We start from the raw sequence: 27,910 nt of genomic DNA, 5'->3' as shown, positions 1-27,910 counted from the left end.
AGGACCCTACAAGTTAGAGAACTTTCCCTCTTATTATGTTCTTCATGGATTGTGATCCCTTTTACCTTCCTGCCCACACCATCCCCTTGCAGTCTTTTTTTCCAACTATGCTTCCTACTTTTCTGAGATTGATTTTTGCTTCTTACAACTGTTTTATTTTTTCAAACTTTGAGGTATAATTGACAAAATTATAATATACTTGACAATGTGATAATTTGATATATACATAGTGAAATCATTACCCCAATCAAGTTAATTAACACATCCATCTTTCACAGAAGTAACTTTTGGAGGATGGTAGGGGGAGGTAAGAATGCTTAAGATCTGTTCTCTTAGCAAATTCCATGTACACAATGAGGTATCAGGAACTGTAGGGGCCAGACTGTAGGTTAGATCCTCAGAACAGAGATGTGGGTCGACAAGAAACTTTGATCCTTTCTTCCTACCAGATTTTAATCCGACTCAGCAAACTCTGTGTTCAAGAGAGTGCATCCGTGAGGAAGAGCAGGAAGCAGCAACAGCGCTTGCTCCGGAACATGGGCGCCCACGCCGTGGTGCTGGAGCTGCTGCAGATCCCTTACGAGAAGGTGGGCATCACCCCCTCCCTGCAGCTCGGCCCCATGGCTGCTGCTCTGAGGGGGCGGGTTCCTGGGTTTCCCCAAACCCTTCACACTTGGGAACGGTTGGTGAAGAAATGAAGCTGATGTGTGATCACTGTCACTGTGAAGCAATCTTAGGTAATTGACATGAAACAAACAGAGCATCGTAGAAATACAGTGAACCCCCCCCATAACCTCCCTCCACTTTTAAAACTCTATAAAGGAGGAGGAGTCTGCTTGTTCTTTCCGCACTCCCCTGTCACGCCAGATGGGGGCAGCTTGGCCTGAGTACGAAGGTCCAGTGGACAGAGCTGTTTGCACGTGGACTTGTACACTTGTTTTCCTTTTTTTTTTAACGAGTTGTAAAAGCTGTTTATTGTTTTGAATCCAGTATGTTTTAGAAGAGCTTATGACATAGCCATCAATAACTCCCCCAGAGCACATGTATGATTATGAAATCAAATTAACGTAAATGATAAATTATGAACCCCCCACAATCACAGGACCACAGTTTTCTACTTTCAGAGCAGGGGGATGAACTGGTGAGTTCAAGAGGGCCAGAGACAGCTGTCCTCCCACATCAGAGATACTGGATCACCAAAGCTTAAAAAATACGTGCTGTGCAGTTTTGTCCGCCTTGTTAACTCAGCCGTGGAAGCACTACAGACTATGAAATGCATGTGGACATAGGACTTGCCCACTCGAAGTCCTCACTGTGTGCTGATAGCTGGTTAGGTTCGATCTGTTGGATTCTTCTCAGTCTAAGTCTTCTTTTCTGCTGATAGAAATTAAGCTGCATCTCTCATTTTTCGTGTTAGCATTTGGCATTGCTAGTGATGGGATGGAGAGAAGCAGGATAGCGTAGATCTGACAGGGCACTTCGAAAAGTGTTCATTCGGGATTTCCTTGGTGGCCCAGTGGTTAGGAGGATTCTGTTCTTTCACTCTAGGGAGCATGAGTTCAGTCTCTAGCTGGGAAATTAAGATCCTACATGCAGTGTAGTATGGCTAAAAAATAATAATAAATAAATACAAAGAATAACGATGTCCAGCAGAACAAAATGAAAGCATTCACTCAGGCTTCTGAAACCCAGTGTGGCGCTCATGGTGTTGCCACTTGGATGAGGGGACTGAGGCTGGGGAGGTTTGGAGTTGAGACTTAGGTGCTGGGCTGTTGAATTGCCCAGTGACTCCCAGAGGCTCCCTAGTGAAGAGTCAGCTGAAGGAGGTTCCCTGCCCACTGCTTGCTGGGTGCCAGGCCCTGTGCTGAGGCCTTTACGTTATTCTCTCCTTTAATCCTCAGGACACCCAGAAGAGATAGGTGCCCCATTTTAGGTGAGAGGACTGGAGCCGGAGGTTTAGTAGCTTGTCTGGAAGGTCCAGCTGCACACAACAGAGCCTGCTCACCTCATCTGCGGGAGCCTGGCCCTTGCACGGCTCGCCTTCCCCCTCCTGCTCCTCACCTTTGCCCGCTACCCTGCACCTTAGGAAGTTCCCTCCCGAGGCCGTCTCCTTAGTCACGGGGCCTGTGTGAATCCGATGGGTCAGGCTTTTCACCAGCCACGAGTAAAAGTACAAGTTTAATCCCTTCAGTAGATCAGATACTTCAGTAACTTGGAATTAATATAGATGGATGTGGGTGTCCTCCAAACTTGGCCGATGTTTGGACTTGAACCAGCAAGTGAATTTGTCTCCCTCTGTGTGAAGCATGTCAGGAGAAAGGATGCGGGCCTTGGCTTTGCCTCATAGTGACCTGTTTCCTTAATGAGAGACATTCATTCTCAGAGCAGTGTTGGAGGGATCTGTAGGAACCAGATGCAGCTGGAATTGGTGACTCAAAGGCAGAACATTGTGTGTGTGTGTACTTTGTCTGGGTTTTGGATGGATAGAGCCATCGAATTGTGTAAGAACAGCGGAGGGGCTCTTACTAACAGGTACGTTTGTGTTATGTCTTTATGAGCTCCTTGCCCTGTAAAAATCTGCTTTGAAGGGCAGAAGCTTTTAGTTAGCTTGTCTGCCAGCAGATCCCTTTAGTAGGTGAAGAAAGGGAAGAATGCACAGTGGCTCAAGGTTGCTGTGGTTTCTCTCTGTCACAGACCCTCTGATTTCTTAAAGCTTAGAAACTCTGCCCCTATCTCTGCAAATGAGAGACAAATGCAGTACCTGCTCCGTTGTTCTGAGACTTCGTATCAGCGTCCTCTTTAAATCTCCTGCTTTGTTCAGTTGTCACCCTGGGAGTTTGGGTCCCTTCCATCAGTGTTCCTACCAGAAGTGTTCTATTTTCTCACAAGGCTGTGGTCTAGATCAGAGTGGGCAAACTGCAGACATGGATCACCTCCAGCCTACCGCCTGTTTTTATATAGCGCTGGAGACAAGAATGGTTGCTATGTTTTGTTTTGTTTTCAGTTTTCATGTTTTCATTTATTTTTAATTGAAGGATAATTGCTTTACAGTATTGCATTGTTTTCTGCCAAACATCAACATGAATCATCCATAGGTACACATATGTGTGTTTTTGAATAGTTAAATTTTTAGGGGTTATATAGGTTTGTGTATAATGTCCTCTGTTTTGCCTTTTGACCCATAAAGCCCTGAAGTATATATCTGGACCTCTAAGAAAAAAGTTTGCTAACATTTAATGAGTCGTTATGGTCTAAGCACTTGACATGAATTTTCTCATTTAATCTTGATAATCACAATAGGAAGCGAGTGCTTTATCAGCTCCTTGTTACAGATGAGGAAACCGAAAGATTAAGTCCCTTGCCCAAGGTCACACAGCTCAGAAGTTGTTCGTCTGGCCTAAGGGCCATGCAGCCTGGTATCAGGGCCTGCATTCCCAACTGCTGCGCTCTCTGCCTCTGAAATGAGGTGATATATGTGAGGTGACTGAGGAAGATGAAGTGGGCTTTACGAATATGAGGGGTGATTTCCATTTGGGGAGGCTTCTTGTTTTGTTTTTACTCTCTTAAGTGGTGGCTTGTTTCAGTTCGGTTCAGTCACTCAGTCGTGTCCGACTCTTTGCGACCCCATGAATCACAGCACCCCAGGCCTCCCTGTCCATCACCAACTCCCGGCGTTTACTCAAACTCATGTCCATCGAGTCGGTTTGTTTAGAACTGGGTAAAGTAGCAAGTAGTACGCTTACTCCTTGGAAGGAAAGTTATGACCAACCTAGACAGCATATTAAAAAGCAGAGAAATTACTTTGTCAACAAAGGTCCGTCTAGTCAAAGCTATGGTTTTTCCAGTGGTCATGTATGGATGTGAGAGTTGGACTGTGAAGAAAGCTGAGCGCTGAAAAATTGATGCTTTGGAACTGTGGTGTTGGAGAAGACTCTTGAGAGTCCCTTGGACTGCCAGGAGATCCAGCCAGTCCATCCTAAAGGAGCTCTGTCCTGGGTGTTCATTGGAAGGACTGGTGTTGAAACTGAAACTCCAATACTTTGGCCACCTGATGCAAAGAGCTGACTCATTGGAAAAGACCCCGTTGCTGGGAAAGATTGAGAGCAGGAGGAGAAGGGGACAATAGAAGATGAGATGGTTGGATGGCATCACTGACTCAGTGGACATGAGTTAGGGTAGATTCTGGGAGTTGGTGATGGACAGGGAGGCCTGGCATGCTGCAGTCCATGGGATTGCAAGGAGTCGGATACGACTGAGTGAATTGAACCAAACTGAAAGTAGCAAGAGGTTTCTTTGTTTTTAAATGTCTATTTATTTGGTTGCACTGGGTCTTAAATACAGCACGTGGGATCTTCAGTCTTCATGGCAGCATGTGGGTTCTTCCGTTGCAGCATGTGGGATCTAGTTCCCTGACCAGGGATCGAACCTGGGCCCCCAGCATGGGGAGCTTGGAGTTTTAGCTATTGGACCACCAGAGAAGTCCCAAGAGGTTTTATGTCATTGTCTTGTCATAGGCCTCTGTTGTTGCTGTTGTTGAGTTGCTCAGTCACGTCTGACTCTTTGAGACTCCATGAACTTCTGCACGCTAACCTTCCTGTCCATCACCATTTCCAGAGTTTGCTTAAATTCATGTCTGTTGAGTCGGTGATGCCATCCAATCATCTGGTCCTCTGTCTCCTCTTGCCTTCAGTCTTTTCCAGCATCAGGATCTTTCCCAGTGAGTCAGTTCTTCGCATCAAGTGGCCAAAGTATTGGAGCTTTAGTATCAGTCCTTCCAATGAGTATTCAGGGTTCATTTCCTTTAGGATTAACATAGGCATCTTACTCTTTGCAAATATCAAGTGTGTTTTTTTGAAGTGTAGTTGATTTACAATATTAGTTTCGGCAGCGCAGCAAAAGGATTTGGTATCTTTACAGATTATATTCCATTAAAAGTTATTGCAAGATAATAGCTATACTTGCCTGTGCTGTACAATGTATCCTAGTTGCTTACAGAGTATGTGTTTTTGATACATGACCTGAGAATCTCGTAATCAGCCATATGAAATGCCTGAGACACACATTATGCTGATTGTGTAAGTAGGAAAGCTGAGTCTTAGGTTAAATCATGTGGCAGGTGACGGGGAAAGGAGTCAAGACAGGTACATTTGCCCCAACTTAAAATCTAGAGTTCCACTTTGCTGTGGTAACTGCTGGCAGAATGTAGGGTGTCCGGAGGTTAGGGCAACGTGAAAATGCGCCTGAGAGCTGGGAGATGTGCTTACAGCCAGTGATGCAGCCGGGCCCTGCTCTACTGTCCATCCGTATTTTCAGAAGTAGGGGGTTTAGAAATTTCAGCAATTGCTGGACAGTGGGATCTCAGAGACTTCCTCTTAGCTTTCATTCTCGATGTCCTTTTTCCATGATAAAATCATTTCATTTGACTGCCCAAGGCTATGGGAGAGAATTCATTTTCCTCCATGAAGCATAGACAGTTTCTGACTTCTCTGCAAGAGTCAGCGGTACAGCACCCCCCAATGTTTTTATGCAGCCAGCCCCTTGAAACACCCCCAGAGCCCCACATTAGTCGAGGGGATGGGGGCATCATGGATCCTGGCCTCCTAGCCTAGAGATCGCTGCTTTCTCCATTTGAGCTTCTCTTGCCAAAGACATAGCCGGGTCTTCAACTTGTTTTTCATCTGTCTTCTCCCTCACAGGCTGAAGACACCAAGATGCAGGAGATAATGAGGCTGGCTCATGAGTTTCTTCAGAATTTCTGTGCCGGCAACCAGCAGAATCAGGCTCTGCTCCACAAACACATAAACCTGTTTCTAAACCCAGGGGTAAGACTAGGGGCCTGCCTGGGACTCTGCAGGGAGGAGGACGGCGGGGGGTGGAAGCAGGAAGAGAGAACAGCTTGTTCCTTTGCTGTTGTGGCCACTGGGACTTGTTATGATTCAACCTTCATTCCGACGGGGAACATTTTGATCAGCTCTCAGGAGGACGTAAATACTTTATGAGAAAAAAAGGTAGGAGGAAGGAGGAAGAGGTGGTAGATGCAAGATAAATGTATTTTCTCTTAGTAGCATTCCTCGTTACGTCAAACTCCAGCTGTAGCCAAGTACCGATTCTCACCGTCCAGCCCCATCCTCCTGAGGTCGTGCATAAAGTTTTCTGTGTTCACACAAAACATAATGCATCTGTGTAAAACACAATTATGTTACATTTTAATTACATGTTTTTAATATGTTACATATGTGTTATGCTTTTTTTATAGGAAAATGGTGGTACACTGTACACCTTGTTTTTGTATTTTGTCTTTTTCACTTACACATCTTGGCTATCTTTGTAAGTCAGAAATATATAAATTTTTCTCATTGATTTTCATGGCTAAACACTTCCCTGGTGGCTCTGTGGTAAAAGAATATGCTTGCAATGCAGGAGACACAGGTTTGATCCCTGTGTTGGAAAGATCCTCTAAAGGAGGAAATGGTAACCCACTCCGGTATTCTTGCCTGGAGAATCCCATGGACAGAGGAGCCTGGTGGGCTACAGTCCTTAGGGTCAAAAAGAGTTGGAAATGACAAGCATCTGAGCACACACGCACAGAATGGCTGTAACTTTTTTGAAACCATTTCCTTATTAAGGGACAGTTTGGCAGTGTCTGAGTTTTGGCTCATGAGCAGTACTGCAAAGGACAGCCTTGTACATTAACGTATGCTCACATGCACACACACAAACACACATAAATACTCATCCATACTTCTGGAGCTTTCCAGAAAAAGAACTGCTGCATTGGAGAGTCATATTCCATCTTTGTCTTGTTAACAAAAAGAAAAGGCAAAAGATGAAAACGTTAAAGCCCCTTACCTCACACCAGTCATTAAACCTAATAACTCAGTAAGTTTGGATAAAAAGTACAAAATGAAGCTTCTGAAGGAAAACATGAAAATATCCTCATGACCTTATGGAAGGGAACTTTTCTCACACTGAATGCAAAGAGCGCTAGTCATGCAGGAAAATATCAATAAATCAGACTTAAAAAAAAAATTAAGAACGTGGAACTTCCTTGGTGGTCCAGTGGTTAAGCCTTTGCCTTCCAGTGCAGGGGGGTGTGGGTTTGGCCCCTGGTAAGGAAGCTATGATCCCATCCACATACCTCTTGGCCAAAAAACCAATATATGAACAACAGAAGCAATATTGTAACAAATTCAATACAGACTTTAAAAATGGCCCAAGATAAAAAATCTTAAAAAAAAAAAAAAAGAATTGATCATCAAATGAGACTGTAAAGAGCAAGCGAAGACAAGCCACAGAGAGAGAGAAAGCATTCACGGTAGTCACGTCCAGGAGCAACTTCACACCCAGTAGAAGTAACAAACTCCAGAAGGTCTGTGAGGAAAATCACAGCCCACTTTTTCAAATGAGCTAAAAACTTTAAAATGGGTTGCTCTGCCATCGAGATTATCCAAGTGGCCAGCAGACATCACCAAGCCCTCAACATGGTTCGTCATCAGAGAAATGCAAATCAAGGAAGATACCTAGAACAAAATATGAAATTAACAAATGGACACTACTACTCAGTATTGGAAAGACTATGGAGGAGCTGTAATGTAGAATGTTAATCTAGTCTTTTTCAGAGCTGTTTGGAAGTATCTTCTAAAGCCAAATGTATTTGAACTGTGCAACCCAATGATTCTACTCCTGGGTAGAAAGCCAACAGAAATGCATACATTTCCTTTATCAGAAGACATTTAGAAGAATGTTCAGAGTGACGCTGTTCATCACATATGTCATAAGAATTGTGTCACTACTTACCTTTAAGACTGGTGCTAGTACTGGTGATTTAGTTGCTAAGTCACTCCCCCAAATGCCCATCAGCAGTAGAACAGATAAATACATGGGGTATATTCATGCAATGGGATGTATGTAGCAGTGATAGTAAACAAGCTATTAACACATACAGCAACACGGAGGACAGTATTGTAGTTTGAACAAGAGAAGGCAGGTAGAAGAGGATGCTTGAGGTTCAAGACTGGGCAAAACTAATCTATGGTTGTGGAAGTCAAAATAATGGTTAGACTTGGAGAGGGTGGGCCATAGGGGGGTCTATTTTGTTTTCTTGATCTGGGTGCTGAGCTTCCCTCTGAAATTCATTCAGCAGAAAATGATTTGTTTACTGTCCTGTGGCTTTATTACGCGTGACTGAAAAAGTTGAGTTAACAGGAACACCATACGAAGGGAGAATGGGGAATGAGGCTTTCGCGGGGTTGAATGCCCTCTGCCTGTGTTGGGGTGACTTCTCGCCTTGCCCTTCCTTTGACCATGTCTGTGTGCCCTTGCTCTCGCGTCAGATCCTGGAAGCCGTCACGATGCAGCACATCTTCATGAACAACTTCCAGCTGTGCAGCGAGATCAACGAACGGGTTGTCCAGCACTTTGTCCACTGCATCGAGACTCACGGTCGAAATGTCCAGTACATCAAGTTCCTGCAGACGATAGTCAAGGCTGAAGGGAAATTCATCAAAAAGTGCCAAGACATGGTCATGGCCGAGGTGACAGCTATGTATTTCTAAATACCTTTATCTGATGTTCTGCAGGAACTTATAAATTATTTAATTTTATCTGTATGACCTGGCACCCTGTCCAGGGGCCATTAAAAAAAAGAAAGTAATGTGTGTGTGTGTGTGTGCAAGTGTGTGTGATCTTGTGTGTGTGAGCTTAAGCTGTAGAAACAGCCAAAGTCCAATCAACTTTTTCATAGCAGTAAATCTGTTATAAGGATCATTAGCTAGGATTCTTCTGAGAGAGTAAAACACCCCCAGAAAATTGAACCAAAATACAGTGAATCCAGGTTAAATATGGATAGAATCCTTTGAGTCAAAGAAGTTCTTCTTGTGAATTCTATGATTAAAAAAAAAAAAATCATCCACCTCATTAACTAGCTGGGAGTATTGTTGTTGATGCTTCATGAGAAGCTGGTCAGTAGAATTGGGGCAAGTCCCCCTGGGGTCTCTGTGAGACGTCGGTGCCCATGGATGCCGTCTTTCCCGGGGGGTCCTCTGTCACCCTCAGTACTTCAGCTTCTATAGGTGCTTGCTGTCATCTTTCCACCTTTAAAAAATAAGTGGAATCTCAAGTAAGTCCAGCTAACACTTGGAGTTATGGTCTTATCTACATATATGATTTCCATGAAAGATGGTATAGTGTCATTAAAAGCATTGGCTTGACCTGGGATACGAATGTCTTCTGTTCCATGTCCCAGGCTGTGTGATTCAGGATTGAGAAACTTATAGGCTAGTTAAATGAGATAAAGATGACAATGAGAGCTACCATTTATTGGAATTGCTGTTCTAGTTGGTGTTGTAAGCTACTGTGGGAACATTCTCAGAGTTCATAAAGGTTAGCTGTTATTAAGTGAATAATATTGACCATATTTATTTTGACTTCTGTGTCAGCCCTTTATGGATCTTTCATGTTTCATGCAGTGCTGAACAATTTCAACACTTAATTCTTAATTAATGAGAACCCCCAGTCCCCAGCAGACAAGTTATGAGTTGGAATACCTTGACTCTTTGAATGCTGAAAGGAAGGGTGTATCTTACGTAGAATTGGATTATTTGTGATTGTGAAGAAATAAGGCAATGTATGAAAGAGCTGTAAGAAAAATACTTACAAAGCATAAAAAGGAGATGGGAACATTTTTGAAAAGAAAAAAATCATAGCCCAATTATTAGGGGAAATACAAGGGCAGGCTTGAAATCTACATTTTTGCTTGATACATGAATGCTGGTGTGTAGACTTTCTCTTCCCCTAACAGTGCTTTAGGACTGCTGTGATATTTTTATATCTGAATGAAAATGCTGCTGCTGAATTTTTTAGTTGTTTAGTAATAAAAATGAATGAAGTGTGGATGAGTTCAGTAATATAAATGCAACTGGATTTGGAAGGTAAATGCTGACAGAACATCTCTTTCTGTGTGAATAGATTTTTTTTTTTAATGCTTCCCCCATCCCGGCAAGCTTATGCTATAAACAAGTCTCGTTCTCTCACTGATCACAGCTGGTTAATTCAGGAGAGGATGTCCTCGTGTTCTACAACGACAGAGCCTCTTTCCAGACCCTGATTCAGATGATGAGGTCCGAGCGGGACCGGATGGATGAGAACAGCCCCCTCATGTACCACATCCATCTGGTGGAGCTCTTGGCCGTGTGCACGGAGGGCAAGAACGTCTACACGGAGATCAAATGCAACTCCCTGCTCCCGCTGGATGACATTGTCCGCGTGGTGACCCACGAGGACTGCATCCCCGAGGTGAGCGGCCGTGTCCCCGGGGTGGGTGGGCTCTGCTCGTGTCTCTCCATATGGTGGGGGGGTCGTGACTGGATGGGAGCTGACCCAGGTGGAACCTCACGGCTTTGACACCATGGCTCACTTAGCTGTCAGACTTCCAGTGGCCAAAACAGCATCCCCTTGAGCCTTGATTTTGTGTGAGAGGAATGACTGGGGAAGTAAGTCTGTCTTTTTGTCTCCTTGAGGAAGAACAGGAAACTGCTGCGGGGTTTCAGCTCTGGAACCAGTCATTTCACCTGTTGAAACCGGAGCATTGAGCTGAACGGACTTCTCAGAAATGAGATGAAGGGTGGCTAGAGAGACAGTTCACACCAGTGTAAAACTTAATAGGTTTATTCTTTAAACAAAAACTTGCAATGCAAAAATCATGAATGACAGATTTAAAATATTCAGGAACTGCCGGTAACCAGTAGGAAATGGGAAGTAATCTACAATTTTACTGCCCATAATAAATACCTGTAAGGTTTTTAGAAGTAAATCCTTTCAGCTTTTGTTTTCCTTATTCATATACATTAACTAGTAACAACAACAAAAAAATGGACCATGCAATATGTATTTTTTTTCATGTTTTAAAATATATAGTATCAGTTTATATTATTAGTATATATATGTATGCATTTATATATATGTGTGTGTGTGTTTGTGTGTGTATAGAGAGAGAGAGAACGCACACATATGTGTGCTTCCTTGGTAGCTCAACTGGTAAAGAACCCGCCTGCGATGCAGGAGACCCTGGTTCGATTCCTGGGTTGGGAAGATGCCCTGGAGAAAGGGAGAGGCTCCCCACTCCAGTGTCCTTGGGCCTCCCTGGTAGCTCAGACAGTAAAAAATCCACCTGCAATGCAGGAGCCTGGGTCTGATCTCTGGGGTTGGGAAGATGCCCTGGAGAAGGGCATGGCAACCCACTCCAGTATTCTTGCCTGGAGAACCCCATGGACAGAGGAGCCTGGTGGCAATAATCTGGACACGACTGAGTGACTAAGCACAGCACAGCATGGATTAGTAGTATATATTAAATACCTACTGTGTTTAGACTACTCCTTGGAAAAGTTATACGTTTTTGCAGGGTGAACACTCAGAAGTGCTGTGTCATGCACGGTGCCTTTCTTTCTTTCGACTTGACGGTGTGAAGTGCCTCCCAGCAGTTTTTCCTCAGCTGTCCCTCACCACAGAGCTCTTATCACTCCTTCCTCCAAATTCTGCCAGCTCTAACTGTTACCTTGCCCTTTATTATTGATTATTTTTCAGTCTATTGGGTGTATAGTAATATCTCATAGTGGTTTTAATTTCTGTCTTCTTGATTACTAAATGAGATTCAGCACCTTTCCATATATTGTTTTTGATATTTACTGTTCCTTTAAGTAAATATCAGATCACATTTTTTGCCCCTTTTTTCCTTGGCATGTCCATCTTATATGCACAGATCTGTAGGAATTCCTTGTGGAGATATGCATTGCAAACAGCTTCTCTCCAGTTGTGTCACTTAACTCTTGTAACAGAGCCATTTCATGAGTAGAAACTCCTAACTTTAATGTAGTCAAACCTGTCCATCTTCTGTGGTCACAGTGTTTTGTTCCATTCTTTACCTGGAGGTCATGAACATTTTCTCTTCCAAAACCTTTGTTTTCAGATTTCATCATGGTGAATTTTGACCATCAAAAAGCCATAGAAATTCAGTGGTCAAGAGAAAATGGGATGGCCATTTTGGTCTGTCCTTGTCATTGCTAATTTGAGGGAGCTAGTCAGTCCCACATGTACTATGAACAAGTTGATTTTTACAGAAACACCTGTTTCTCTTTTTCAGGTTAAAATTGCCTACATTAACTTCCTGAATCACTGCTATGTGGATACGGAAGTGGAAATGAAGGAGATTTATACCAGTAATCACATGTGGAAGTTGTTTGAGAATTTCCTTGTCGACATCTGCAGGGTAAGGCTTTCTGGAACTAAGGAGGCAGGGGAGGGCGTGGGGGGCATGGTCTCCCTGTGCAGACACGGATGATGGTCACGTCGTTACAGCTTGCTAGCTGGTGGCACAAGGAGGTACCTGGCTCTTTCACTGTGTCTCATTTCTTTTGATCTTTTACTTCTAGCTTGAAAATAGATTTTATTCGTCAAGCTTCCGGGAAGGTAGATTATTTCTGGTCTTCATTTCATCCTTTATGGATTGATTTGGGAATGATAATGTGGGACATATTAAAATCAGACGTATAGAGTTTTGTCTGCTTTCACAAGGAGGCTCTCCTCAAAGGACACCTTCCTGAGTGTTAGCATTTATCTCCTAAGGTCTGGTGTCAAGGATCCTCATATCACATCACTTTCCCGCCTATTGCTTTTCTGACCCAGCCTGTGGCGTGGCTTCAGTCTTGATTTGGTTTTGCAGTGAACTTAACATTTGTTTGAAAGTCATGGGACTACACCCTCACAAGGCACATCATGGATTTAATAGGAGTTGTGTGGTAGTCAGGTTGGGGGAAAGTAACTCAGTCCTTCACAGAATAATTGTGAAATGAACCCCAATTTCAGAAACATTGTGATGCTAAAAAGGAAAAAAAAAGTGCATTGTAGAATTATAGAATGTGGCATTTTCTCCTGACTGTACAGTTACCAGTATAAAACAAGGAACCTACCAGAACTTAATTTCCTTCTAATCAAGGGCTATGTTTAGTAATACTCCAGTGTTGGCATCACCAATATATATTGTTCAGTCGCCCAGTCATGTCCAGCTGTTTGCGACCCCATGGTTTGCAGCACACCAGACCTCCCTGTCCCTCACCATCTCCTGAAGTTTGCCCAAGTTCATGTCCATTGCATCAGTGATACCATCCAGGCATCTCATCCTCTGACACCCTCTTCTCCTTCTGCCCTCGATCTTTCCAAGCATCAGGGACTTTTCCAGTGAGTTGGCACATCACATCAAGTGACCAAAATACTGGAGCTTCAGCTTCAGCATCAGTCCTTCCAATGAGTTTTCAGGGTTGATATATATATATAATTTAAATATGTGTATATTTTAATCTCAAATTCTTCCTAGTCTTTTAATCCCATAAATCTGAGGGTTTGGCTTGAAATGGAAATCCTGCTTTGCTTCTTTAAATCAGGACTTGACAGAGTTTTCTGTGAAGACCCAGATAGTAAACATGTTTGGCTTTATGGGCCATGTGTCTCTGTCACAGCTTCTCAACTCTGCTCTGGTGGCGTGAGAGTGACCACATTGGTATGTAAACAGATGGGCATGGCTGGGTTCCAGTAAAACTTTATTTATAAAAACAGCCACCAGCCCTTAACTTGGCTCATCCCTGCCTTAAGCTGTTCAAAAATGCTTTAAAATTCATTGCTAACTTCACTTTTGGATGTGTCTCTACCAACTGCTCATCACTGGACTGAGAACATGACAGTTAATAAAATTTGATGGTTTTACCCTTTACTTCATAATTTTTAAAATTATATATGTGATTTTGTATCTCAAATTAGAGGGCTAATGAGTTTGGTAATAAAATGGATGTTAAATATTTGGGGAGAATTCCTTGGTAGTCCAGTGGTTAGAGCTCTCGCTGTCACTGCCAAGGGCCCAGGTTCAGTCCTCGGTTGGGGAACTGAGATCCTGCAAGCTACGTGTTGTGGTCAAAAAAAAAAAGAATTTCTAAAAAAAAAAAAAAAATGAATTTCTTAAACCTGTTCTTCTAAATGTGTAATCACATTCTAAGCAGCAAAGTTATCTAAAGTCCAGGTGAATCCTGAAGTCTCCCTTCACCCCTAAACTTACACAGATAGTTATTCTGAGTCACAGCCCACTCTTTTCAGCAGTACTGTGGCTCAGTAGAGTTTTCAATGAATGGAGGAGTGTTTAGGTTTGAAGAATATCATGCCCAATGGACCTCAGTGGTAATACTTGATTAAGTATCTTGATTATATGCATTAGTTACCTATGATCTAGAGAAGATGAATGACTTACACAGTTTACTTTAAGGACACCTAGAGGCAACTGTAGGTATTAAGCCTATTAGTGCCTTTGGGGGCTTTAGATTGGCCACAAGTTGGTAGGAATTAGGAAGTGATGGCCTTGTAGGTTCCATGCCAACTTTAATGTTTTATAATTCTTCACTGTGATATCCAAGCTGATCTGTTTCTCTTTTTCCATGATTCTTTTCTTTTAAATCATTGCTCTCTTTTATTGTTTCATTTATTTTTATTTTTTTGGTTGCACCACACATGGCATGCAGAATCGTAGTTCCTCGACCAGGGATCAAACCCATACCCCCTGCATTGGAAGCATGGAGTCTTAACCGCTGGGCAACCAGGGAAGTCCCTAATTGTTGAGAAGCACTGACTTGCAGTCGTTTGCCTTTGCTTTGTTAAGGGTGATTAGCAGAAATTGTCACAGATTTCTTAACTTTACAAGGAACCTGCAGGTTTTGGTACAATGTCTAAAGCATTGGCTTGTCCTGCAGGCCTGTAACAACACAAGTGACAGGAAGCACGCAGACTCCGTTCTGGAGAAATATGTCACCGAGATTGTCATGAGCATCGTCACCACGTTCTTCAGTTCTCCCTTCTCAGACCAGAGTACGACTTTGCAGGTAAGAAATGCGGACAGAATGCAGGTAATTCCCAGGAGCTCCTCGGCTGATGGACTCGGTGCTGATTCTGGAGTGAGCACCTGTGGACGAGCCAGCCCTCCGAGAAGTATTAATAGCAGATGCTTTTCTCTTCGCGGAGAATGGTTTTTACAGGAATTGCGTGGATAATGAAGTACCTGCGAGTGTTTTTCTGTAACAGATGGTTCTATGGCTGTTGATTTTTTTTTTTTCCTGCAAATGCCTTCTTTTTTTCCCCCTCTTTAATCTTGGTGTTTCCTTACCTCCAACCTTAGAAAGACATGCAGCTTTCAAATGAGTGGTAGCATGTTAACACTTTTTTTAAAATTACATATATTTTTATTTTTGGCCACACTGGGTCTTTGTTGTTACACGTGGGCTTTCTCTAGTGGCCGCGCTCGGGCTTCTCAATGTTGGGGGGCTTCAGTACTTGCAGCGTGTGAGCACAGTGGTCTCGCCTTCCGGGCTCTAGAGCACAGGCTCAGTACTTGGGGTGCACAGGCTTAGTAACTCTGTGGCATGTGGGATCTTTCCAGACCTGGGATGGAACCCCTATCCCCTGCATTGGCAGGCAGGTTCTTCACCACTGGACCACTAGGCAAGTCCAACACTTAATAAAACATGTCTGGGAATCTCCATTATAACCCCAAATGTGTGCCTACAGTTCATCAGAAGGGGTTACATGGCCAGCAGGAATGAGACATCCTTGAGCCTTGATACTGTGGCTACCACGTCCCACCAGCCCAGCACATGCTGACCACTGGCGCCTCCTGGAGTTGTGCAGCGGCCCTGCAGGCTGATTGCCAATGTACTTAAGAGTTTCAAATGTGTGAATCCCTGGACCTGGGAGATGTTTTCACTACTCTTGGATAAGTCACTCTTCTTTCTGTAACTAAGGTCTGGGTCATCGGCTGTGGAAGTCTTACTGCAGGTCCGTGTACACAGCCTGCAGAGTGAAAATAGGACTTGGTCTCCCATGGCCAGAAGAGCAGGAGTAACCATCCTTGTCAAGCATATAGATGGAGGGTGTCCTGAGGTTGATGCATGGCCCAGGCTGGTTGAATTGTAGACAAATAACCTTAATTAAGGTAAATTCTCCAAGAGAAGAGTGATTCACGGTCAGTATATCACTGGTACGTTCTTTAGATACTGCTATTCTGTTGCTCATGCAGAGGAGTTCGTATTAACTTAGTACTCATAGTGTTATCCCCATTTTGCAGGTGAACAAATTGAGGCTCAGGGGATTAAATTACCATCCTCAACCATGGGTCCCCACTGCTAACTGGCAAAACCATGATTTCAACCCAGATTTGTCTGACTCTAAAACTTGAATTCTGGAATTTTTAGTGAGATATGTTTTCTTAGAAACTGTTGGTAACCTTCTATCTAATTTAGCTTAACTGCTAGCCTTTGGTTATATGTAAAGTATCTTAAAGTTAGAATAGCACCTTTAGCGTGTCTGTACATGGTTTTTGAGTCACTGGGGAATAAGAACTTGTCAGACCCCAAGCACGTGAGTTGCTGGAGGCCAAAATGTGTGCCTTACTGAGAGCTATTCTACTCAGAGCCCAGTGCTTTGGTTAATCAGGATGAACTTGCTTCTCTCATAATTAAAAGTGACCATTGCTATGAGGCAGTTCCCATTCTCCTAGAGACTGTGAAACAGTGTTGCAAAACCAAATGTCAACGTCAGCCAGTCAAAGTAATTGGAAACCATTAAACAGGAATTTTTTCTTTCGGGTTTTCGGTCTTGGTCCCTGCACCCTCCTTCCATTACCCTTGCTCTGAAACCATGGTTAACCCAATTATTAGGCAGGAGTGACCAGAGAAATCAACTCCAACCTTTTATGTCCAGAGCGAGGCCCCGGTTATCCAAGTATAATTAAAGTACATAGTCTAAACTGGATTTCTAGAATAATTATTTTGAAGGAATACTGTTTTCGAAGCTGTCCTAACCTGTTTTTCCTAACCTGTCTTATTTATCTGTTTAAAAGCCTACGTCTTGTTTCCTCAGCTAGATTTGTACCTTCGTCCTTCCTTCCTCCATGTTTTATATGTTTGCTTCCTTTCTTTAGCCTGTGTTTCTTGGGGAGGACAGTGGTGGACTTGCAGCTTTGTTGCATTTAAGGCCCCAGTGGGATGTCTGAGGGGCGGCTGGAAGTGTGGGTTCTGGGAGGAAGGACAGAACTCTGAAGCCTTTTGGAGCTTCCCTGGTGGCAGTGTGGTCAGGAATCTACCTGCCGGTGCAGTAGACGTGAGTGCCATCCCTGCTCTGGGAAGATCCCGCACGCCGCGGAGCAGCTGAGCCACGCGCAGCTCGTGAGCCTGCGAGCTGCAGCTGCTGAAGCCCATGCCCCCTAGAGCCTGTGCTCCACCGAGAGAAGCCCCCACAGGGAGAGGCCCGTACACCACAGCTAGGGAGTAACCCCAGCTGCTGCAACTCGAGAGAGCTCGGGCAGTGACAAAAAACCAGCACAGCCATAAGTAAGTTATTTTAAAAAAAAATCTTTGGAGGCTTTTAAAGCAGGACAGAGTTGGGTTCTAGTCCTTCCCAGTTCTGTGAACTTGGGGAGATCTCAGAGCTTCAGAACCCTTTTCTTACATGTTAAACAAGATTATAGTATGACTGGGATGATGACCCAGTATGACCTGCAGGATGACTGGGAGAATGAATGTTCATGAAGATCTAGCACAATGCCTGGTACACAGTAGTTGCTTAACAATTGGCAGCTTGTACTGGGTCCTGCTAGACTGCAAGCTACAATGGAGTGGGGTGAGCGGGGGGCAGAGACGTGTCTCAGATATGTTTTATCCTAAGCACCATGCCTGGCCCCTGGGAGGTGCTCATTTGTTGAGTGAGCAAGTGAATTGTGTAGACTCAGAAGGACACTGTGAAGTCCAAGTATAAACGCTTGCTAGTGCACGTCTTGGCAGGAAAAAGAAGCGGTAGGCTAGACAGGACCTGGGCAGAGTACAGATAATTAAGAACAGATTATGCAGCAGGCCAGAGGGAGATTAAGGGGTTATCTTGCCCTCAGGATGGAATCCATGAGCAAAACAGAGCCTTGGGAACTAAGCGGGGGAGAATCTCAGGCAGAAGGTACTGGGCAGGCATGTTCATTAGCCCAAGAGGTTGCGTGAGCTGGTGCCCCCAGATTGGCCATTAGAATAGGAAATTAGGAATCGGTTGCTCTGGCTGCTTGACTCATCTTTTGTTGATTCAAGTGCCAGATGGGAACAGAGCAGATGCTCAATAGATATTGGCTCAATAGAATTCATTTAGTTGAAGGATTCTTTTTCCTTTTAAGTTAGGCCATTGAGTCCCCATCTCAAGTTCCATCAGAGGGGACCAAGAACTACAAGTCCAAGGTGACTTCATCGGCTGGTACATCCTCCCCAGCTCCCTTAACCCAAGCACAGTCCAGCCTTGGGACCCAAGCCTGCTCAGGCTCCAGGGATGTGACACCAGCCCGGGTCACTGAGGTTTGATGGGTTCAGAGTAGGACTTATTTTCATTAATTTTTATTTTTTCTCTTGTAGTACAGTTGATACGCTATGTTGCGTGTGTTTGAGTCCAGCAGCAACTTGATTCACTTACACTCTTAGCTCTTCTTTTTCGGATTCTTCTCCCACGTAGGTTATTAATGTGTTGAGTAGAGTTCCCTGTGCTTCCAGTAGGTCCACCTTGATCATCAGTTTTATGACTATCACTGTGTTTATGTTAATCCCAACCTCCTCATTTCTCCTTACCCCTTGCCCAGCTTCCCCCATTAACTCTTAAGTTTCCTGTCTGTGAGTCTCATTTTGATTTGAACATCACTTCACTGTGATCTGTTTTTAAATGTGATGTGTAAGTGATATCTAATGTTTGTCTTGCTCTGTCTGACTTATTGGACCTGGTGTGATCATCTCACAGTCCATTCTTGTTGCTGCAAATGGCATGATTTTCTCCTGTTTTCTGGCTGAGTCTTAACCCATTGGGTATATGTAGCATATCTTCATCCATTCATCTGTGGATGCACATTTCAGTGTTCCCAGGCCTTGGCTATTGTAAATGGTGCCACAGACATTGTTGGGGTGCCTGTGTCTTTTGGAAGGATGGTTTTCTCTGAAGACATGCCCACCCAGGAGTGAAATCTTGGAGTCTCTTGGGAACCCTATTTTTTTTTTTTTGAGAGGATTTCTATACTGTTCCCCGTAGTGATTGTTACCAGTGTACATTTCCATCAACAGCGTAGTAAGTTCCCTTTTCTTCAGGCCCTCTCTAGCATTTATTCTGTGTAGACTTTTTAACAACTGTTGCTTGGGAATAACCTCCTCCTCGTTTTGATTTGCATTTCCCTAATCTTTAGGGATGCTGAGCGTGTTTTCATGGGAGTTTTCTTTTTAAAGAATTTGAGGATAATTTAGCGCTCGAAATTGGCTTCTTGAGAGTCGGCCCTGTTTTAAATCCATCTTCAATGACTTCCCACAGAGCTTTTCTTGAGGGCAGGGTTCTTAAAGGCCCAGATTCAAGGGTTTTCACGTTGTAGCTGCGGGAAGCGTCCACAAGGGGGCAGCACATCTTCATTCCCACTGATGTAACTTGCGCAACCAGAGCCTTTGAGAAAGCCTTGTCTTTGGGTTGTAAATTAGAGTGGAAATTGCCCAAACAGACACCCAAAGGCTTGTATCTCGTTACCTCTCCCAACTTACCCTTGCTCACCACCCCCGAATAGATTGCAAGCCCTGCAGAAGTGCTGTGCTGAGGGTGCCATAGGTAGATGGCAGGTCGGTGGGGTGGCCCAAAGGAAGGAGACTGGAAGTGGGAACCCCACCAGCAAGATCCTGGAGACCAGGTGAGTTTGCAGAGGTCTTCCTGCCCAGCAGGTCCACCATCCTTTGCAGGCACTGGGTTTGACTTAGGTCTAAGAGGGCCAGCCTGGATCTGGGGATGGTGGTTCCATCCTGGGGGGCCCAGGCACTACAGGTCCAAGGCAATCTCTTGGCTGGTACATCCTCCCCAGCTCCCTCAGCCCCAGCACAGTCCAGCCTGTGACCCTAGCCCGCTCAGACTCCAGGGATGTTCCACCATTTCTTTCTTTCCAGGGATGTGATAGGCGTTTCTTTCTTTTTAATTTTTATTTTTCCTTTGCTGTATAGTTTTTATGGGCTTCCCAGGTGGCACTAGTGGTAAAGAACCCACCTGCCCATACTGGAGACATAAGATATGAGGTTCAGTCCCTGGGTTGGGAAGATCCCCTAGAGGATAGTTTATATACATTGCTGTGTTTGTGTTTGTTGAATTTGATTCCCTTATATATATCCACATATCTGCTTTTTAGACTCTTCACTTATTTATGTTATTTCAGAGTGCTAAGTGGAGTGGAATTCTCTGTGATATATAGTAGGTCCTTGTTTATTCCTATTTCATTAAAATATGTTTATATTACTGTGTATATGGCATGCCATATTATGCCATATTAACATGCCAACCTTCTGATTTATCCCTCACCCCCTACCTTTACCTCTGGTAACTGTCAGATTTTTTCAAAGTCTTCGAATCTGTTTTGTAAAGTGGTTCATATGAGTCAATTTTTAGATTCCATCTCTAAGTGATATTTTATGATATTATTCTTTCTCTTTGTTTAGTTAGTATTACCATCTCTAGATTCATCCATGTTGCTGCAGATGGCATTATTTCATTGTGTGTGTGTGTTTTTTTTAATGCCTGAGTCATATTCCATTGTCTGTATGGACCACACCTCCTACGTCTCATTCACCTGTCGCTGGCTATTTTGGTTGCTTCCTTGTCCTAACTATTGTAAATAGGATCGTAGTGAAAGTTGGAGTGCGTGTCTTTTTGAGTTAAGGTTTTCTTTGGATACATGCCTAATAGTGGGATTGCTGGATCATTTGGTAGCTCTGTTTTTTTAGGATTCTCCCTGCTGTTCTTCGTAGTGGCTATACCAATTTCCGTTCTGTCGAACAGCATAAGAGGGCACCATTTTCTCCATGCCTTGTCTAGCATCTATTCTTTGAAGACTTTTTGAGGATGACCATCCTGAGTGGTGTGGGGTGATACCTCAATGTGATTTGATTTGCATTTCTCTGATAATGAGTGATGTTGAGCATCTTTTCATGTGTTTTTTTTTCTTTAAGCAGTGTAGGATTTACCTCTTGAAATAGGATTCTGGAAAATCTGCCGTTTTTTGAATTATTTTTCGATGACCTACACCAAGGCATTTCTTGAGGTCAGATGTCATTTATAGCCCTGCAGGGCTTGAATAGTCAGTGCTCATCCGCACGCCTTTTAAAGTTGTTACGAGAAATGGCCACAAGGCGGCAGCATTTCTTCGTGCCCAATAGGCCTTCTGTCTATTTGTGCCCATCAGCACACGTTTAAAAGTTGTTGTTACGAGAAACGGCCACAAAGTGGCGGCATTTCTTCATGCCCAACGGGGCTTCCTTGGGCAAGCAGAGCCTTAGTAAGAGTCAGGCTTGTGGCTTGTAAATGAGACACGGGCGCTTGTGTCTCCTTACTTCTTTCCCGTATTTTTCGCCTCCCAGACAAAACCCAACCCTTGTAACACTGCTCTGCTGAGGGTTCTGTCTTCCGTGGGTAGGGTGACTCTAAGGATGGAGTCTGGAGGTGGCGACCCCACCTGGAGACTGGGGGCCTGTTCCGAACTCTTCCAGGCCAAGGGATCTGACTTCCTTTGGGTACTCTAAGCTTCGTTTATCAATAGGTGGGCCTACCTGGATCTGGAGATGGGGAAACCGGGCACCACTACTGGTCCTGAGGGGTGGGTTCACCTGCCGTCACTTCCTCCCCAGCTTCTTCAGCCCCAGGACGGTCCAGCCTAGAGACCCAAGGCTGCCCAGTCTCCAAGGATGTGACACCAGCCTGGGTCACCAGGACTTGACATCCCCTCAGGAATACTGTGCTGTCCCCTCAGTACAGTGGGCATTTGTTTGCTGCTTCTGGTTTTTTGTTTTTTGTTTTTTGAATTTCACTTTTATTTTATATTGGAGTATAGTCGATCATTTGTTTCAGGTGTACAGCAAAGTGATTCAGTTATCCATATACACTGTCTATTCTTTTTTCAGGTTCTTTTCCATTGTAGGTTACTATAAGATATTGAGTATATTTTCCTGGGCTATACACTAAGTCCTTGCTGGTTATCTATTTTATATATATATTTTCCTGGGCTATACACTAAGTCCTTGCTGGTTATCTATTTTATATATAGTAGCATGCATATTTTAATTCCAGCTCCTACTTTATCACTCTCCCCTTTGGTAACTGCAAGTGTGTTTTCTTTGTCTGAGTCTACTTATGTTCTGTAAATAAATTCAGTTGTATCATTTTTTTTAGATTCCACATATAAAGGATCTCATAACCCATTTTAATTTCTTAGAGTGATCTTCCTTTGCCCCAGAACTTTACACTTGTTTTCCTTTCATCTAAGAAACTTCTGTAGTATATTTTCAGTACTTTTTTTCTTTGCTGTATTAAGTCCTCCTGTGTTTCAGAGGGGATATGCAAGCACATCCTCCTAAAATTGCAGGCCAGTGGAGTAGTGTGCCATCCACAGTGACCTTTGTCATGCAGGTCTAAAGCTACCCTGATGTGGATAGCTTCAAATGGAGACCAGAATTGCAGTTTGCAGATGCCTTCAGGAAGTCAGTATCAGATTGCTAAAGTCGTTGTTTGAGTTCTTTTATTTTAAAATAAGTACAAATTTATACTATCATGGAAAGGGATAAATCCTCCTCTGTAGTTAACTTGCAAGTACTCACCTGTGGCAAATGAACACTTGTGCATAGTCACCATGAGAACCGTATTCTCCTTTTATCTTTGGAGACACTGCCTGAAATAAACAAGGAGTATTGTAGGTGAGATCCACTTACCAATTTATCAAGGCTGATTAAAAAATATGGGTTCTACTCATATAACATCTAAAAAGAACTCCGGGAGTTCATCAGTCTCAGTCTTTGTATTTTATATATTGCCTGAAGTTAAAGGTCAGAGAAGTAAAGTGACTTGCCTACAATCACACAGCCAGTTGGTAACGAGACAGGAATCCCAGTGTTGAGGCTGTGATTCTGCTGCTCCGTCCAGTGGTCGGACTTAACATCAAGTTTGTGCATTGCCTTAGAATACTTCTGACTTGGTCTCCGCTGGCCTTGGCCACTTCTGGAATCCCGTTCATCACCAGGCCACCCCCTCCCACTCTGGCCTAAGGGTCTGTGAACCTGTGGCTCAGGGCAGTGTCTGCTGCTGACCAGTGTCTGGGTCGCTCACAGATGAATGTCTTCACGCGGCCTCCTCCTTGTCCTCGTTCTTGCAGACTCGCCAGCCCGTCTTCGTGCAGCTGCTTCAGGGTGTGTTCCGGGTTTACCACTGCAACTGGCTCACGCCGAGCCAGAAGGCCGCGGTGGAGAGCTGCATCCGGGTGCTCTCCGATGTAGGTAAGACTCCGCCTCTGTTTGGATTTCACACGTGGAGACGGGCCACCCAGCCGGGAGCAAGGCCACCCTGGAGAGCGCGCCAGCTCCATAGCTCGGCGGAGCTCCCTCACACCGGAGGCTGCAGACCCAGGGCTGGAACCGTGATCTTGATTCTTAAACCTCCCTTTCATCTCTCCAAGCCAGCACCTCCCAAAGTTCAGAGCCAGCAAGTCCTAAAGAAAGATAGGCTCTGAAAAGCCAGATTGCATGGTTAAATGTTAGGCAGCTCTTGGCGAGTCCCAGTGTGCTCAAGTGCGTTCAAGGGCCTGGGAAGCCCCTTGTTCAAGAAAGTCATTTGTTGAATCCGGTAAACATAGTTGACCATATGGGAACTTTTTTTTTCATGCAAAGCATATGTCCACTGCCGGGGAACACCCTTTGTCAGAGATGGTGGTCTGCTCCCTCCTGCCTCTCCGTGGTAAAGCTTCTCCATCCTCTGCCCCCTCCCCTCCTGCTCCCCGCCGCCCCTTGTCGGCAGCTTTGAAAGGAAGTTATGACCACTCCTTCACCCTGATTTTGTCGGTATCTGTTCCGCTGCCCTGTTCCACCCCTTCCCCATAAACACTATGAAAAAGGAAAGCCTTCCTTCTTAAATTGAGAAGGGTTATCTGCCTCTAGTAGCTTTTTAGATCCCTGTGAGACACCAGAGGAGACGAGTAGGACTCTTAGCGCTGTTGAGCAGTTGTGTTCCGTTGGACCTGATGCCCGATCGCAGTCTTCCCTGCCTAATTCCCTTTATATGCGTGTGGCAGGCACTCGTGTCTTTTTATTATTTACATGGCACTATTTCACAATAAGAGATTGAGGTTTTGAAAGGGTGTACATTATTATAGGTTCCTGATGTGATAAAATGGGACCCTGAGATGGGATCCCCAGATAACCCCAAATTCTGCCCATGTATGATGGTGCCTCTTGAGGTTGTTGGTTAAAAGTGGGGCAAGTTGCTGAGTTCGCTAGCTCAGTGATCATCAGAGAGAGGAAATGTTTTAATAGTCTTGGCAGTGATGAGAAAAGGCATGGAGCGTTGGTGTTTGTGAGACAGTAGACCATGAAGACTGCACAGACCATGAACCCCAGCACTTTTGTGCTTCTGCTGGCATGGAGCTTTGAAGACAGGCAACAGTTGTCTTGCCTTTTTTTTTTTTTTTTTTAAATGTTGTTGGATCTCCCAGATAGAAAGAAGGATTGCTCGTCTGGTTATCTAACTTAATTTTTAAATTAACTTTTCATTTGGCAATAGATTTAGACTTATAAGAACATTGCCAGGATAACACAGAGCTCCCAGGTACCCTTCACCCAGTTTACCCCTGCTGTCTGCATCTTACCTTACCAGCCATGTCTGTCAAAACTAAGAAACTGAGGTTGGCCTGTTGCTATGAGCTAAACTTCCAGACTTGGTTTTCAGCCCCCTTCCCACTAATGTCCTTTTTCTGTTCACAGTGCCGTGTAGGCCACCACATTGCGTTTAGTCGTCTCTGGTCCGTGACAGTTGCTCATGTGTGCGTGCTCATTCATGTCCAACTCTGCGACCCCATGGACTGTAGCCCGCCAGGCTCCCCTGTCCCATAGGGTTCTCCAGGCAAGAATTCTGGAGTGGGTCCAGACATTCCTTATTTCCTGTGACCTTGACCATCCTCAGGTGTCCTAGTCAAGTATCTGTAGAATGTTCCCCCTTTGTCGATTTGACTGGTTTTCTCATGATGAGACTGGAGTTGCCAGTCACCTTTTTTAAGGTGGTTAAAAGCAAAACAGCAGCCTGTGTGGATAGAATAGCTTATGTCATAGTAGATGTTGTCTTCTGTACTATGTTTGGCTTAAAACAGCATTTTGTAGGTGGTTGAAAGAGTACGAAACTGGAGAATTTTTCGAAAAGCAGTTTACTGGTCAGTTGAGTTACCTGTCTCGATAATTCTTAAAATGTATAGATATATCTGAGCCCCTAAGAAACCATTCATTGGAGAAACCCATTGGACTTGCCTAAATCGTATGACCTCAGAGCATGTAACTTCCCTCACAGCTGCTGGCCTCAGAATTCACATTGGAAAACCCGACCTAACAGATAGTGAGGTGCAGCTGAACTGCGTATCCATGCTAACGTTGTAGGCATGGACACGGCTGCCTGTGGGTTGTTGGGGGGAGTTTGCGTCTCTGGGGGTCTCTCATCAGAGCTGTGGGCTCACAAGCCCTGTCTCTCCCCTGCAGCCAAGAGCCGGGCCATTGCCATTCCCGTGGACTTGGACAGTCAGGTCAACAACCTCTTCCTCAAGTCCCACAACCTCGTGCAGAAAACCGCCATGAACTGGCGGCTGACGGCCCGCAATGCAGCGCGCAGAGACTCTGTCCTGGCCGCTTCCAGGGACTACCGGAACATCATCGAGAGACTGCAGGTAATGCCCAGCGCTGATGGAAGCGACCCGTAACCCAGCCCGAGGCGGCTCCCCACACTGAAGGGCTTCCTCGAGCCAGAGAAAATCCAGGGTTGGCCCCAGGGGGATATCAGTGTGATGAGTGGGTAGTCACATGCGGATACGTGCGTTGGGCCAGGAGAGCAAAGCTCCTTGGGACCCCAAAAAACTCCCGACAAAGTCATGGTCCTCAGAGGTTGTGCATGGATTTACAAATCTCTTTTTCAAGAGATTTGTCACTTATTAGGAAAGAATAAATCAGTGTTAGAAGAGGATGCTTAGAATAAGAGTGTAACAGCTCCCGTTTTTCCCCCCCCTCATCTTGGGATTTTGGTCTCTTGAATCAGTAGGTAAACAAATGTAATCGTAACTGAGAGAGGAGTTTTGTATCAAATGACCCAAATGAAAATAAAAATGTTCTAAATTCTAGCTAGATCCTGCTCTCCTTAGTGCCTGCAAAGAGACGTGCTCTTCTTTTGTTAAGAGGGAGAGTAGTGAGGATTAGATGATGTGAAACATTTAAACCACGTCGTAATATTAGCTTCTCCTTTGAACAAGCGCCTCAGGTGACTTCCTCACAGATGACACGTGGACCATGGTTAGAGAATCACAGATCCTTCAGATGAGCCTGGTGCTATGGTGCAGAGTGTGATCTCAAGCCAGTGCCTGATCGTGGCTCCGCCACTTAGAAATGCATAACCTTAGGGTAGTTACTTAATTTCTCCAATTTCCTAACTTGTAAAATCATCTGAGAGTCACACCTACGTCACGGGGTTGATATGAAGATTAAGAGACTTAAGACGTTCCAGTAACTTGTGCCTGCCTGAAAAATGACAATAGCAATTATTTTCTTCTTTGACTCTTGATTGGCCGTTACTGGGCTCAGCAAGGTATTTCTTGCTCAGGTTCATTCATGCAGTTGCAGTCAGATGGTGGTTGTGTTTGGACTCATCTTGAAATCTCACTCATTCACGTCTTTGGCAGTTGATACTGATTGTTAGCTGGGACCTCAGCTCTCACCTAAAATATCTACACAGAGCCTCCTCATAGAGTATGGGCTTCCTCACAACATGGCGGCTGGGTCCCAAGATAAGTCTGGGGAGAGAGATAAGTGAAAGCTATATTGCCTTAATGACCTGGCTTCAGAAATCATACGGCATCCTTTCTGTCATATTCTTTGGGTCAAGATAGTGATGTATGTCCACTTAGGTTCAAGGGGATAGGACATAGACCACCGTTTGATGAAGAGCTTGCAAAATCGTTTATACTGCAGTGTTTGTACAGCAATGGAAAATTCAATACACTTAAAGCACAAAAGCAGAACCTGGCATGTAGTGAGCCAGGTCACTTATCTGTGACCTGCTTTTCTTATTAATATTATTATGGTCATTATCCTTATGACCATAATATTATCATTAATAGGTGAAGTAAATGAATCTCTGAGGGTTACACAAGTTACCTAAAGACAAATCAGTTCATTGATGCATTCATCAGCCCCACCCTAGGCACAGGGGATACAGCAACCAAAGCCAGAAATACTCTTGACCTTCACAGAGTCTCCAGTGTTGGAAGGGAGAGACACAGTGAGCAAATCACACGGATAAAAGTCAAATGGTAAGAGAGACAAACACTGCAGGGGAGTGAGCAGTGCTGTGAAAAATACTGATGAGGAAGCTCATCTTGCCTGGAGCTGGGGGTGGTGGTTAACAAGGTGTTGCTGGGGAAGGAACATTGGAACCAGGGCCAGGGACAGGGGCACTGACTTGAAGAAGGGAAGGGAAGGGAAGAGCTTGTGAGGAGACTGTTGTACCGGGGAGAGTACGGCGCAGGGACCTAGGGAAGGTTAGCTTGGCTGGAGCCCGCAGAGCTGGATGAAATGGGCAGGGCTTTTGCAGGTCAGGGAAGGAATTTCAGCCTTGTCATGACAGAGCCACTTCTTAAACAAAGGTAGCATGGTTCCCTATGGAGTGTTTCCTGATCCCCACTATGGTTTAGAAAGAGGAAGGTATTGTAGACTCGTAACTGGATGAACACACAGCATTTTCTCCTGCTCAAACTAAATGATCTGTGGCTTAGAAACAC

General features: G+C 44.4%; 1 protein-coding gene across 9 annotated transcripts in view; it reads left to right on the top strand.

Annotated features, from left to right (window-relative positions):
* Positions 1 to 27,910, top strand: part of ITPR1 (inositol 1,4,5-trisphosphate receptor type 1) — a 344,659-nt gene that overhangs the window by 183,204 nt on the left and 133,545 nt on the right. For all 9 annotated transcript variants that reach the window (XM_070455631.1, XM_070455630.1, XM_070455627.1 and 6 more), the window contains 8 exons: positions 450 to 587; positions 5,697 to 5,822; positions 8,334 to 8,534; positions 10,042 to 10,293; positions 12,137 to 12,262; positions 14,784 to 14,912; positions 23,264 to 23,384; positions 25,626 to 25,810. In XM_070455631.1, coding sequence (XP_070311732.1) covers positions 450 to 587; positions 5,697 to 5,822; positions 8,334 to 8,534; positions 10,042 to 10,293; positions 12,137 to 12,262; positions 14,784 to 14,912; positions 23,264 to 23,384; positions 25,626 to 25,810 — 1,278 coding nt within the window. The remainder of the gene's footprint in view (positions 1 to 449; positions 588 to 5,696; positions 5,823 to 8,333; positions 8,535 to 10,041; positions 10,294 to 12,136; positions 12,263 to 14,783; positions 14,913 to 23,263; positions 23,385 to 25,625; positions 25,811 to 27,910) is intronic.

Source organism: Odocoileus virginianus, chromosome 26 (assembly GCF_023699985.2).
Source record: "Odocoileus virginianus isolate 20LAN1187 ecotype Illinois chromosome 26, Ovbor_1.2, whole genome shotgun sequence".
Lineage (NCBI taxonomy): Eukaryota > Metazoa > Chordata > Mammalia > Artiodactyla > Cervidae > Odocoileus > Odocoileus virginianus.
The sequence above is the reverse complement of the archived record's forward strand: the minus strand, read 5'-3'. Positions and strand labels throughout refer to the sequence as shown.